Source organism: Podarcis liolepis, assembly GCF_965112155.1.
Source record: "Podarcis liolepis genome assembly, chromosome: 5".
Classification (NCBI taxonomy): Eukaryota; Metazoa; Chordata; class Lepidosauria; order Squamata; family Lacertidae; genus Podarcis; species Podarcis liolepis.
In genome coordinates this window covers 38,367,732-38,383,025 of record NC_139556.1, presented here as the reverse complement: position 1 = coordinate 38,383,025, position 15,294 = coordinate 38,367,732, and the positions used below count along the sequence as shown (strand labels likewise).

Below are 15,294 nucleotides of genomic sequence, written 5' to 3'. Positions count from 1 at the left end.
GGTATGAAAATTGGGATTTGGAAAACCATTATAAGGATATGCAATGAAATTCAACTAAGGGGAAACGAGGAAGTCGTTCTACAAAGTAAATAACTGTTATTTTCAATAAGGTTATGATTTATGTTTGTTATGTTTTGTTTGTTTTATGTTTTTGTATGACGTGGATATTGTAAAAACTAATAAAAAAATTAAAAAACAACAACAACAAAATAATGTCAACTACCAATGACGCAACCGACCTAGGCCCTGTAAAACAAAGAGAATATTAGATCAAATACTCCAAATATGCTCACTCACAGAGCATCAACATTCCCCTTTGGTATCTGACTCAGGGCCAGGAGACAGGGCGCTGGGGGTACATCATTCACCTGCTCAAGGTCAAGTGTGGCTTGGGAGCCAAAGGAGGGGAGCTAGAATGTTCCTTTTAAAGGGCTTAATCAATGTTGCAGGTGCTCCAAATGGGTGTCCCTGGTTTAGAGAAGCCATCCCGGTTTCTGATTCTATCCCGGAATGTCCCGCTTTTCCTCAGGATGTCCCTATTTTCATTAGAAAAATGTTGGAGCATATGGAGTTATCCAACTCCTGAGCCGTCTGAAGGCAATCCTGTATAGGGAATTTCTTTAATGTTTAATTTTTTATTATGTTTTTATATATGTTGGAAGCTGCCCAGAGTGGCTGGGGCAACCCAGTAAGATGTGTGGGGTATAAATAGTAAAATTATCATTATGGAATGGGATGTCCTTATTTTCATTGGAGAAATGTTGGAGAGTATGATGTTGTACTCTTCTTGGAAGAATATAGGCTAGCATATACTGGTTCATCCAATCAAATTGGTGATTAAAACAATGGGAACTTTTTTGAACTGCTTTTGAACTCTATCCTTCCGGAGCACGTGCTAAGTGTATAGGAGTCACAGAAAAGGAGTGTGCAGTTTCAAGTTCATTATCTGTCCCTGATTCACAAAATGAATTTATTGCAGAATGCTTGAATTGTGCGAAAAAACACATTTTGCTTGTGAGGCAAATTGCAAAGTACTTAGCAGCAATAGTAGATGCCACACCAGATTCTTCCTATATTGAACGAACAGCATTTATTTTGAGAAACATGCATTTGAAAGAAACACAGTATGAGATTCAAGGAAGAATTCTCAAGTTTGCAGATTGTAGCAACAAAAGAGGGGGAGAAATTGCTCAGTTGATAACTCTTCATTGAAAGAACAAGCTATTCCTCTCAGTGAAAGTAGAGTTCAACCTTGCAATAATGGGGCAAATATGGCTTGAAAATACAATGACATGCAAGCAAGAACAGAATTTATTTCACTTTGCAATTGTCCCACACCCAACTTATGTGGAAATGATGCTGCTGAATGCATACATGAAGCAAACACCGTCTGAGGAACAATTCGAACTGTGTACCACCTGTTCAGTTCCAGTCCTAAGCAATGGGAATAGCTAACAAAACCCATGTTGGTTGTTGTCTCCATGGTATGCCTGAAACTAGACGATCAGAACATGTTGTCAGGTTCAGCGTCTCTCCCACTAAAATGACATGACTCTGGCAGTTATTTACTTCAGATTTATTAGTCCATAATTATTCTTCTGAGTCATTCTCAGAGCTTGTCAGCTGCCTGCCTGTGTTCTGTGTCTCCCTGTCTTCCTCTCTGTGTACAGGGGTCAAATTCCTGCTGCTAACTGATGCTCCCCTCTCTGTTAGGAATTATCTCCCTTCCTCAGCTTTGTCTGCCTCTTCCCTGCCTGTCAGAACGTCCATTTCTATGACACATGTTGAATGTGCAAAGCCTTTTGCAGCTCACTTGGCTAGAATTAAATTAGCACTGGAATACCTTATAGAACTAAATTTGCTGGCCAAAACAAGAAATGAAGTCCATAGAATTTATGATGACATCTTTTCCCTATGTGTTAATGTCAGCCATGTGGTACAAAATATTAGCTGGCATAGATATTTGCAACTAGGTCATCCCAGCTAGAGATACCACACTGGAAGCTGAAGTAGCAAACATAGACATTCTCCTCATGGAGCTGACAAACTTTGAAACAACTGGAAATGCTTGTGGAATGAAGCCAAACTGGTTGCATCAAACCTAAATATAGAAATAGGCAGCGCTTTTTTCAGAGAGAACTCAGTTGTGGCACGTCTCAGGCATTTTAAGAGAAAGAGGGATGTATTCATGGTGAGTTCCGGCACCTCTTTTTCTAGAAAAACAGCACTGGATATAGATGCAATGGAGTTAGTTGCAAGAGGGTAAGGCCACATGATGACAGCACACTTGACACTAATTTGGAAGAAACTTGGCATAGATGATATTCAAGAAGAGATATTTGTGGCTATATCCCACCATATCCAAAAGTGATGTGGAGAGAAAAGCTTTATTTTTATCAAATAGATAGCCTACTGACTCTAATGGTGACGATTTTGAAAAAAGAAATGCAACATTTACCCCCTAATACATAAAGCAAATTTTAAAAATGCACAGTTAAAGTCATTAGGTCTGTGGAACCTGTTAACAGAGGTCACACTTGGTGAAATTTTCATGCTGTTATTCAATATTTTTCACAGAAAGGGAATGAACAGCACTTCAAACAACCATACGAAACACCATTCCAAAAATACCTGTCTTCCCAGAACAGTTTCCTCCATGTGGAATTCTGTTTGCCTGCAGGTAATAGCCATCCACTGTCAGGATTGTATACTCTTCACTGGGGTATCCCCAGTGCTGGATGATTTCAGGCTGTGAGTGGAGAGGGGTGGAAATTGAAAAGCTTGATTAAAAGATAATAATTCTGGGACAATTCTCAGAGCCAGGATCATTCTTCAATGACTTTACTAGTCCTACACCAGGAATGAGAAGCCTGTGGCTTCTCCTGTTAGTCCCAGGCTCCTGTTAGTCCCAGGCAACATGGCCAAGGGCAAGGATGATGGGAATTGTAGTCCAACAACATCTGGAGGGCCTTAGGTTCCCCATCCTGCCCCTAAACTCTTATCATGTACACATGATTGTATGCAAGTTTGCCCAAAACACACCTTTCTGCAAGCCAATTTTCCCAGACAAAATGCATTTTTTGTACGTTGTTTTCACTCAGATATGCATTTTAGAACACACTTTACCCTGACATATGTGCTTCTATTTCCATTACTTGATTGGAGAACAGCATTGCAAAATTTGGGAAATGCCAATTTTGAATGATTTTTTTGAAAAATAATTGTTTCAGAAAATGCAAATTAGGTGGATTCAGCTTGAAATGTGAACGGAATCAAATTTCTCCCCAAGGGAGGAGAATTGTTTAAAACACTTTCAGATGAATTTGCAGTGTGAGATAACCCTGTCAAGTATGGAGAATCTGCTTGGGAATGCATGCACTCTTGAAAACTGTATAAAAGGGAAGTTGTAAGGATCACAATCTACTGTTTTCAAGGGCACCTGAATCATCAACTTACAATTTTCATGAATTCTTGAGGATTCAAATGTTTTCCACTTATGAATTCTTCAGATGTCAGAGCCTGTTGGACTAAGCAGGCCACTCCCCAAAACAGCCACATCTTGGACCTGTGTATAAAACAGAACTACAGCATCTCCTTAATGAGAAAGTTTTCAGGGAAAACACTGAATTGAAGAAAGGTTTTGAGGGGATCTGATGGGTGTTAAAGGGTGTGATGCAACAGTAATTAATGTATTACTTCTAAATGCTACCTTGATGGTCCTTGATATTAGTAGATTCTGAGGTTGAGAAGTACAAATGAATATCAAATGATATGTCGATAAATGTGTGTTCATTTCTCAGAACGTTTTTAATGGGTAAAAACCCCCACAATTTTCAGTTTATTTATGGAAACCCCTTCACAATTGTTGAGTGCTCCCTCACCTCAGTAGATACACATGGCCTATGCAAGAGAACATTCACTTCTCAAGCAGCATTAGTAGTTGATCTCTTTTGAGATATCATGAAAAATGAATGTGGGGTGAAATAAATACCAAGTGGTTTTTCCTATTTATGCCGCTGTAATTAAGGGCAGTTAATTAGATTTTTTCTTTCCTGATACACTCAGCAACTCACATAAGTGCTCATCTGGAGCATGAAAGTAAAAGACTTCAAAAAGTTAAACTCTGTGACCCAAAGGAGCATCTGTATGAAGAAACCCAACTTGCCTGAAAATAATTGCTCTTTCTTGGTGACAACTGCTCATTATATATCATTATTCACACACTGTGATCACAAAAGCGTGCCATGTAATTTGCAATGCAATTTGTCCACATCATGAACACTTGTCTCTCAGATCTGAAACTTGCCAGGTATGTTGGGGTTGTTGTGAAGGTGGCCCAAGGCAAATGTGTTTGTTTAGAAAAATTGAGGACTGAGAACATGCCAGAGATCAAGCTGTGTTCCAGGATGGATGGCAGCCTGAGGCCCATCTGAACAGAGCAAAATAAGGCCAGTTATAATTATTTCACATTGCTGGCAAAGCTTCTATAAGTTCTACAGAAATTGTTCTTCAAAAGAAAAAGTTTGATGTTACCCGCTGGCACTGAGTGTGTGGCTCTGGAATGGGTATTCTCCAGAAAGGACTAGAACAATGTAGCATATCCTTCTACTGTGCCGAAAATGCCAGGACCATCATGGAAACCATTGGGGAATCATTGGTTTTTACTTTGTCAGAGAGTTCTGATCTAAGGTAATGTTAAAGGGGCACTGGGCTTGCAGTGAGCTTGCGGTTTTAGTGTAGCTGCAATTTTGCCCATGGCCCCCTTTAAGAATAGCTTGGCTCCCTGTCTTCAGCCCCATCCATGGATGCCCTATGCAGAGGAGAAGAACAGGGGGGAGGGGGCACAAACATCAGCAGTTGGAGGTCAGCAGTGGAAGATGTTTTTGGAGCCTGCAGAACCTGGCAGAGGAGCGGGGAGAGGATGCTTTCAAAATATGTGTCTTCTCTGCTGTGAGGTTGGAAGTGCCCTTGCCCTCTCCCCTTCCTTTCCTATGCACTCTCTCACTCTGTCTCTCTCATCCTTCCCATTCGGCAGAGGTTTTCGCTATATATTTTCTTCTTTCCTCCTTTTCCAAAAATGTCCTTCTGTTCAATTTCCCTTCCTTTTCTCTTGCTTTCCCTCTCATTTCTTCCTCTCCTGCTTCACTTTCTCCCTACTTTCCCTCTCTTCCTTTTCTGCTTTCCCCAGTCCTCCTTTCCTTTTCTTCCTCTCCCGCTTCACTTTCCTTCTCTCCCCATCTCTTTACTCTTTCTTTCTTCCAATTCCCCTTTCTTCCTCTCTTCTTCATTTCCCCCTTCACTTCTTTCTTTCTTTCTTTCTTTCTTTCTTTCTTTCTTTCTTTCTTCCTTTCTCTCTTTCTCTCTTTCTCTCTTTCTCTCTTTCTCTCTTTCTCTCTTTCTCCCACTTTCCCTTTCCTGTTTTTTTCTTTCTTCTCTCTGTCCCTTTGTTCTTTCCCTCCTTTCCTGATTCTTCCTTTCTTTCTTCCCTTTTTCAGTTAAATTACATTTCATAGGCAAGGCAAAACATATCACAGCATTTCTATCTATCTAGATCTTATACATTTCCTAATCAGTGCAGAGACTTTACCCCTATGTACACTTTCACATGAGTAAAGGCCCTGGAACTCAACTGGGACTTCCTAAATCAAGGCTCAGAGCATTGTCACTTAGAAGTAAGTCCCACTGAAATTAATAGGATTTACTCTCTGGTATGTTCCTGATCATTCTCACAGTTTCTATCATTATCATTATCATTATCATTATCATTATCATTATCATTATCATTATATCTAATCTTTTTCCCTGACAGGGACTCAAGGCAGCTTATAGCTAAAATGTTATTTCATTTATCCATTGAAGGTGTATCTTATCGGAATCAACACATTTTTTTTTCTTTACAAAAATCCTGTGAGGCTAAGAGGCTGTAAGTGGGTCTAGGTGACAATTGTATATGAATATATGATGCATACGTGTGCGGCGAGATCAAACAGGGGAGAAGCTTTGTGATGTAGAATAGAACGTTCCCATTTTCATTTGAAGAATATTAGAGGGTATCATATCTGCAATGCTGGAGCCAGACCCAACAGCGCCAAGCAAGTCGTGGCACCAAATAGCATGCCCTGCTAACCCCAGTGCTTCGTAAAAGTTTTGCTGCACCCTTCAGACACTGATTTCTGCCTGGAAAACAGAGCTCTAATTGTCTCCTGGTTTAACAGATTCAGTTTGGAGATGCTGGGAATTCTTGTTCCCAGGCCCACTGGCTCAGAAGAGTCTGTTGCTGACTGGGATACTGGGAAATACTGGGCTGCAACAGCTCATGACTCAATCCATTATATGGTGTGGACTTAGCTAACATTTTTGCATTTAAAAAATGGTAAAATAAGCTTTAAAGTTGCATTTGTAAGGAGTGAAACTTGCTGTTATTCACAATGGGGTGCGGGTATGCTTATTTTTTAATTGATTACTGGATTGTACTTTATGACAGTAATGTCTAATGTTGTTAAATGTACAACTTGAGAATGCAAGCTATTAATATGCAAGACCAAAGACATGTCACCCCAAAATAAATTTAAAAGATACATGGAAGAAAATGTTTTTTCTTACCTGTTCCTGTTCATCAGTAGCAACAAGATCTCAAATAGACACTGCAGAAGACCTAGGTTGTAACAAACTGCAGAGAAGATCTGTTTGATCGTGCACTATATAATGGTGCATCAGGTGCCCTTGTGGGTACATTTTAAATATTAGAACAGATGCAGAGCAAGCAAAATGGTTAATATCATCATATTCCCATCATATGCCTAGTGGCATAGGCAAGTCTGTACAAAACATTGACACTTCCCTGTCTTTTTTAAATGTAACTCAGATATTTATTATTATATAAGGTGACAAATTATATATAAAATTTTTTAAGATGTGGTTTACAATCATTTAGTTCATCTCATTAAATAGCTACATAGTATCCAAAGAAGCACACAAAACCAGTCTTTTATATTGTATTGGTTTTTCCTTTGCTGCTGGTTTGCTGCTGTTTTTAGAATTATGTGGATTCAATTTTGTTTATCATTACTGAACCTTTTTCTTAATTAGGTGGCATGGTGGCGCAGTGGTCTAAGCCGCAGAGCCTAGGGCTTGCCGATCAGAAGATCGGCAGCTCAAATCCTCATGACAGGGTGAGCTCCCGTTGCTCGGTCCCTGCTCCTGCCAACCTAGCAGTTTGAAAGCACATCCAAGTGCAAGTAGATAACTAGGTACCGCTCTGGCAGGAAGGTAAACGGCATTTCCGTGCACTGTTCTTGGTTCCCACAGTGGCTGGAGCAATCCAGTCAGATGGGCGGGGTATAAGTAAGACATTAAGATTTTATTTGCACTTTTGCATCAGACATAGCACATCCTTGAACAACTGTTCTGGTGCATCAAGACCCCAGATAAAATCCGTATGTTGCCATTCAGGAATATTCTTATAGAAAACTAAATGAGGGATTCGAGGGAGCAGCCATTCAGCATCCTCTGTGGTAACAACAATGTCGTGTCCACCACTCCACACAGCAGCTGGCACAGTAATGTCTTCTATCTTATAAAATGGGGATGTACTCTGTTGAGGAAAAAATCAGAAACATGAAAATGAGGTTCACCTTTCACTTTTACATTTTTCTCATTTTTAAGACATCTTTTGGATCTTCAAATGTATTGGATGCCAAACATCTGTCCCTTGAAAATCATTCTTTAACCATCTGTTCAGTATCTAATTCTGTATTCTGGACCAGTAAGAGTAGGGAAATGAATAATATTAAAGGAAGAACTTCTTTCTTCATTAGTTCTTCATTAGTTCTTCATTAGGAAGAACTTCCTGACAGTAAGAGCTGTTCGACAGTGGAATTTGCTGCCAAGGAGTGTGGTGGAGTCTCCTTCTTTGGAGGTCTTTAAGCAGAGGCTTGACAACCATATGTCAGGATTGCTCTGATGGTGTTTCCTGCTTGGCAGGGGGTTGGACTCGATGGCCCTTGTGGTCTCTTCCAACTCTATGATTCTATAAAGATTTAAGTTGGAATCCTATACTCATTTACCTAGCAATAACTCCTGTGGGGCTTACTTTTTAGTAGGGCTGGGTTAATCGGTCATTTATGGTTTCTCCCAGTTTTCATTTTCCCCCAGTTTGCACCATTTCTGCAACAATTTGCAATTATTTTAAATCTTCATGAAAATGTGTATGCATTTGCCTGCACATTTCTCCTAATCTATGTATTTTTGAACACAATTTTACCTAACACAGATTTCTGTGCTCAAATTTGCTAGCAATATACATATTTTTGCAAGCAGTTTTGGGTAATATTATGCAGTTTTGTATTTATTTTTACAGTTTCACTGAGAAACAAATTTGTTGTTGTTCTTTAATATTTTCTCCTCTCCTCTTTCACCCTCGTTAAAAGGTTCTTTAATTCCTCCTCACTTTCTGCCATCAAGGTTGTGTCATCTGCATATCTGAGGTTGTTGATATTTCTTCCGGCAATCTTAATTCCGGCTAGGGATTCATCCAGCCCAGCCTTTTGCATGATGAATTCTGCATATAAGTTAAATAAGCAGGGAGACAATATACAGCCTTGTCGTACTCCTTTCCCAATTTTGAACCAATCCGTTGTTCCATATCCAGTTCTAACTGTAGCTTCTTGTCCCACATAGAAATTTCTCAGGAGACAGATGAGGTGATCAGGCACTCCCATTTCTTTAAGAACTTGCCATAGTTTGCTGTGGTTGACACAGTCAAAAGCTTTTGCTTTTGTCACACAGTACAACCCACTTAATACGTTATATTTGCTGCTATAGTGTTGGGATATGAGTTCAACGCAGCTGCAAACAAGCAGCTCGGTGTTTACATCACATGATGTGGCTGGTCGTGGGAAAGAATGTTCCAGCCAGTTCACTGGGCAGTACACAGAGATTTGTTCTATGTGTAATCTGAAACCTTCCTGTTGCGTATGTGAAGAAAGTCTAAGTCACTTGCTCGGAGAGAAGTCTGAGTTTTTTCTACAGTTTTACAGTCAGAAATAAACGAGATGTAAATAGACTTTCTGACTATCTTCTTTCTCCTGCTGGTATGCGAGGGGGAAGGGGGTGTGCATCTCTCACGCTGGGAGATGTCACCTATCAAGATTTCCCTGGACTGCCGTGATGCCAGCCAGGGCATATCACCGGCAAGCAAGCCCCGGGAGCATGGGAGAGGGGCCAGCCTCTCCTGAGGGGGCAAGTTTTCCAACATATAGGGCAGATGTTATCCAACTCTTTCAAAAGCGAAGTATGTAAGAACTCAGAAATCACAATACTGTTCACATTGAATGCAAAACCACTCATTAGAATCCAAATCACTTACCATATTGTAGACAGCTTTGTTATTTGATCCATAATCAAAATATTTAAATTGGTTTGATTTAGTAACCTAGAGAGATGGAAAAGACTTATACACAATTTGAAATTTGCTGCATGCTCAAAATACTAAATCCTCTGAAAGATGAATAGTCCAAAGAAAATTCAAAATGTAGAGATCTTGGTTATCAGAATTCCCACCCATCTACTCTGGCCAATAAAAGGACCGAAAACTCTGGTAAAAACAGTGGCGTCTCAAGAAAGTCACATAGAATATTATTAACATATCTATCAACCTCATCAAACTTTTGACTCCTGAGATTTGAAATGCTGAGAATGTATTCCTAGGGAGGGAAGCTGCGCATCCGCCAGCCATATGGTTGTCATGGCGCAGATTCCGTCCTAAGCCTCTGTGGGGATCGCTCTCCTCCCACGGAGGCTTGAGGGGCTTTCCTTCTCCTCACTCTTTTCTCCCCCTCCCCAAGCAGCACAGGCCCCATTTCCAGCCTCCTCCTCTCCGTCCGTTTCACCCAAACTCCTCAGGCAAAGCCTGCAATTTCTCTCCTTTGCTGCTGCCTCTCCTTTGCCCTATACCATGACTCTCCATGGTAACCTACCTCCTCTCCCTTTCTCCCCGCTTCTCAGTCCCCCTCCTTTTTGTCCTCTTCCTCTTCTCTCTCGGCAGCTGCCTCTTCTCGCTATCCTCCAGCCAACATCCCTGGAGCCATCAGGGGGAAGGGGAGGCCGTTGGCAAAGCCTCTCTCAAAGAGAGCAGCCTGGGAGCACAAGGCACCATCGCACAGCCACTCCCAAACCTTCCCAGGACTTCAGGGGAAAGGGGAGGCCGCCGGCAGAGCGGTGTGGCCCACCCCCAAAGAGCAGCCCAGGAGCGCGAGGCAATGGCACACAGCCTGCTTGCCACTCCCACACCTTCCCGGGGCTTCAGGGGAAAGGGGAGGCTGCCAGCAACCCAGGAGGGTGGGCCAACAGCACGCACCGCACTCAGGCAATTCAGCTCCAGGAACCACATATTCACTCCCTAAGACACACAGACATTTCCCCTTACTTTTTAGGAAGAAAAAAGTGTGTCTTGTGGAGCAAAAAATAAGGTATATTCTGCATGGCCAAAACCACAGGCAGGCAGATGTGGAGAGTCCAGGATGTAATTGTAGCTCTCTGTCCCAGTCAGCCACTCTGACCCTGACCTGCTTCTTGGGACAGCTTGGCCTTTTTTACAGCTGGAGGCATTCAAATGAGCCTAAGGCTGCACCTGCACACAGCACAGCTATTTCTCCCAGCTTGTGTTCTCATGTTCATAAAGCAGAAGTGAGGAAGCTGTAGCCCTCCAGATATTGTTGGACTTCCATAATCCCTGCCTGTTGCTGAGGCTGCTGGAAGTTGGAGTCCAAATCTGGAGTGCCATATATTCCCCTTATCTCTATACAGATAACACTCAGACTCCTACAGGCTGGAGCAGAAGAAGCGATGAGCAAATTCTGCCCCCTCCTTTCTGAAACATTGTCAGCAGATTCTTTCAATGGGCGGGGTGAAATATCCACACTAACTATCGTCGACTGCTTACCAAAGCCAGATTAAATGTATTTCCATTTGAAGTACTAAATGGCAGTCTGACCACATAGGCTCTGTTTATGTTCTAAGGATGTTTATTGCATGAAGCATATCCTACTACACTGTGGCTAGTATAAACAAGTCAGGGATCCATTAATTAAGCCCTTATTGGTAAACTTGCATGGGAAATCTGAAATCTTTTATCTCAAGTATCTTCTTGAAGATAAGTCAAATAATACTACCCTGTCTGTCAGAGTGATTAATGGCTGCTTGCAGAGATAATAGCTCGGGACTCCAGCCTGTCTTTTACAGGATTTATTGAGGGCAAAAACTATGTGCAGAGGTTTCAAAAGCATGTCTGTCTCAATCGCTAGCAGAATCCAGAAGTGCTTCACACCTGTTCCCCCTCCAGCAGAGAAACCCCGGAAGCCCTCCCCTTCTTTTCTTTTCCTTCCGTGACAAACTAAGTGACGCAGACTGCTCTTTTTGCTCTCTGATAGCAGCCTTTGGGTTCCCCCCTCTCTCATCTTCCATGTCTCCTGACGGCCTTTCCTGCCCCGACTCTGACGAAGTACAGCTGCTCAGCAGAGGAGGAGGCTCTCTGTACATTCCCGTCTTTCCCCCCTCCCCTGCAAACTGATCCCTGACACTGTCCATGGCTAAGTTTCTCTTGAAGGTAATAGAAATCAAAACGCTCTGGATAAAACATAGTGGCTGCCTTAGAATCCCCCCCCCCTCCCATATTTCTACTGCATCTTGCTTTCAAAAAAAAAAATGTGGTTTTTTGGACCATAGTAAAGAATGTGTGTGTTTATATAATTAGATAGCTCAGTTGTGTTAGTTTTAAATGGTGATTCATAATTCTCTTTCAACTGTCAATTTTGGTTTTTCTCATTTTTTTTCAATTTATCCAATTTAGGTTCAGTTCCCCTTATTTCCACATTAATTTACAATTCTTTTAAAAGGTCACCATGATAATTCATTATCATTCTATCGCAAATTTCTTCTAATATGCACACATTTGTATGCAATTTTGCCAAATATACACATTTTTGCAAAGCAATTCTCTCTTCAGTAATGCATCTTTATATTTTATTCAACTAACATAAGCACTTTTATGCACATTTTCCCGAAGTAGATACATTTTGGTACACTTGGTACAACCTTACCCATGGTTGAAGTAGGAATCAAACGCTATTGTAAAGGGAAAGTAGCCCTCTCGGAATCACTCAGGGCAATGCCAAACCCAGGAGAGTCCAGAGGGCAGTCCCCACCATTTCCTTCCTGTGGGTAGGAGGAGTCCAGAGGCACCTCCTATTCGCCAAGAAGAAGAAGAAGAGAAGAGTTTGGATTTGATATCCCGCTTTATCACTACCCTAAGGGGTCTCAAAGCGGCTAACATTCTCCTTTCCCTTCCTCCCCCACAACAAACACTCTGTGAGGTGAGTGGGGCTGAGAGACTTCAGAGAAGTGTGACTGGCCCAAGGTCACCCAGCAGCTGCATGTGGAGGAGCAGAGACGTGAACCCGGTTCCCCAGATTACAAGACTTAACCACTACACCACACTGGCTCCCTTGGAGGCTTTCTTGGAGGGGTTGCCAAGGAAGTGTCAGTTCTGGCCTCCAACTAGCATGCCACAGTCATTGCTGCCACCATGACAGCAACAAAAGATGATGCATTCCTTGGAGGCTGGATCTGCCACCCTTTTGAAAGCTGATGCCTGAGGGTGCTCGCTTTGGCAGCACATATACGAAAGCTGATGCCTGAGGCTGCTGCCTCACCTTGCCTCATGGATGGGCTGGCCCTCATAGTAGTGATGATGATGTACACATTCCTTTCTGAAATGTATATCTATTTGTTTTCTCTTTCATTAAGCTTTCAGTGTACACAATATGCACTTTAAACACGCCTTTCCTTCTGCAGATCAAGTCTACCTCTCTTCTAATTTTCTAGCAAAGGAAACATTTCCTGCAGTATTCGGTGGTTTCAGTGATGCCCTTCTGCTCTTACTTAAGATAGTTTAGGCTTGTCCTGCTACAAGGCAGGGCAAAGTATAATGCTCAAGCACTCAAGTTAGATGGTTACAGTCTGGGACAATTCTCAGGAAAAGCATCCCACTCACCCAAGCAACAACAGTCCTTTGTACTTACTTTTCAGCTCTGTGAGTAGATCGCAGTCTCTTGGAAATTGGCCACCCCTGCTATATAGCATCCAAGGAAGACCTTTTCTTGAAATTGGGTGGCATATATACATTATAAATAATATCATCCTCACAACTAGTAATATCAATGATGCTTTTTTGCAATTTTGTTTCTGAGCTTCATCTAAATTAAATCTAGAAACACCAAGATTTTCCTGAATAACGTCCATTTTATGCCTGCAGTGGAAACAGCAGCAGAGTGGCAGGGGAATGAAGTGGTGGAGCTTCAAGCTCTGGCGGGGGGGAGGGAGAGGAGAGCAGGTGAGGACGTGGCTGGCACGCATCCCAGGGGCATGGCATGCTGCCCATAGGGGTGTGGTGCCCAGCATGGGGGGGGCGGGGCGGCAGCTGCAATGGCACCCCACCGGGATTGTGCCTCCGGGGGCGGTGTGCTCCCCCCACACCCCTGCTCCTCCGCCAGTGGGGAATGAAAGGTTTTATGACACAGAGCTGTGTCATAATTTTGCTAGGCATATTGTGAGGAGCTTTAGCATGTGAGGGCAAAAATATCAGCTCAGCTCACATGTTTGGCAAATCATGTTGTGGTTATATCCTATATCCCATTGCAGGACTGGTTCAAAGCACCCACCGCTGACGTGGGCTCTTAGTTAAAGCTGAGTCTCTAACTGAAAGTGGTCAGCAGTTGTGATAGCAAAGAAAGCAATATCACAGAAAACCAGACCAAGGAGGAACTGAGATGGCTATGAAGAAAATGAAAAGTTTGGGCTGTGTGGTTTCAGCTGGACACCTTGGCCAAAAACAATGGGAATATGTCCTACAGAATGTGCTCGACTTTCTTTGATTATGAAACACCGTGTTGAAGAGAAAAATAGTGAAGCCCTGACCTTAGCAGAAGGAACAACCACAACCACTCAGCAGATAAAAACAAGACACATAAGCCATTGATTATGGGAGTTGTAGTCCTACCACATCTGGAGGGCCTTCGGTTCCCCATCCCTCCCCTAAGCTCTCATAATGTACACATGATTGTATGTGATTTTGCCAAACAGACCCCTTTCTGCACACCTTTTTTTTGCCTAATAAAATTATTTTTTGTATGCTATTTTCACTCGTATATGCATTTTTAAAAACATGTTACCCTGGTATATGCATTTATATTGGCATTACTTGGCTGGAAAACAGTACACAAAAATTGGTGACGTGACAATTTTGAAGGGCAGCTTTGTTCCAGTTTGTGTATTGTTCCAGAAAATGCAAGTCATGTAGATTCAGCATGAAATGCGAGCTGAATCAAATTTATTCCCCCTTTCCCCCATCTGGGTATATTTGTGTGAAGTGTACACAACCACAGATTGATTGTGGTTTTCTCCATCCCACAACAAAAAAACAAAAAGGAAATCTGTACTGATATGATGCAAAACACCAAATCTGTATTGTAAGCAACTACAAAGAAATCTCACCATGAGAAATATAATGAATCTGCCGCCTATGGCGTCAGCTAATGCCTGTGCAGCAAATGTCAACACTTACACTGAGGAGCCAGGCTCCTAAAACTCTGCTCCGAGAAGGAGTTATCAAAGCTAACTGTGTCTTCTAGATCATTTAATCTAGCCAAGAGAGTATTGTTTCAAACACGATCAGATTAATTTGCAATTTGAAATAACTCCTGCCAAGCACGGAGTTTCTTCCTGGAAATGCATGTGCTCTTGAAAACTGTTTTAAAAGGAAATTACAAGGATCATGGTCCACTGTTTTCAAGGCCATCTGAATTATTAACTTACAATAGTCATAAATTGTTGTGGATTCAGATGTCTTCCATTGCTGAATTCTTCAGATGTCAGAGCCTGTTGGACTAAGCAGGCCACTCCCCAAAACAGCCACATCTTGGACCTGAGTTTAAAAAAGAACTACAGTATCATCCTGCTTGGCCTCCCCAGATTCTGACAATACTCTCTCTCCCTCTGGAAGGAACAGAGCCGGAAGTCCTATCTCCACACAGAGCCAGGTGGGGTTGAGGTGGGGCCAGCCTCCCTCTTTCATTCCTCCTCATCTTCCTCCAGTATCTGCCATGCTAGAGCTAGACCCAACAGTGTCAAGTGAGTTGTGACACCAAATGGGGTCTGCAACACCTCATGACTCGATCCATTAAACTGTGTGGGCTTAGCTAACATGTTTGCTTTGGTAATTTGCAAAACAGACCATTA

The 15,294-nt window shown here is 42.1% G+C and overlaps 1 protein-coding gene across 1 annotated transcript in view; it reads right to left on the bottom strand.

Annotated features, from left to right (window-relative positions):
* Positions 1-15,294, bottom strand: part of LOC310707871 (lysosomal acid lipase/cholesteryl ester hydrolase-like) — a 50,968-nt gene that overhangs the window by 8,396 nt on the left and 27,278 nt on the right. Inside the window, exons 3-6 of the mRNA XM_083505326.1 lie at positions 6,604-6,659; positions 3,457-3,565; positions 2,632-2,749; positions 207-246 (exon numbers count right to left, since the gene is read on the bottom strand). Of these exons, the coding sequence (XP_083361452.1) occupies positions 207-246; positions 2,632-2,749; positions 3,457-3,565; positions 6,604-6,659 (323 nt within the window). The remainder of the gene's footprint in view (positions 1-206; positions 247-2,631; positions 2,750-3,456; positions 3,566-6,603; positions 6,660-15,294) is intronic.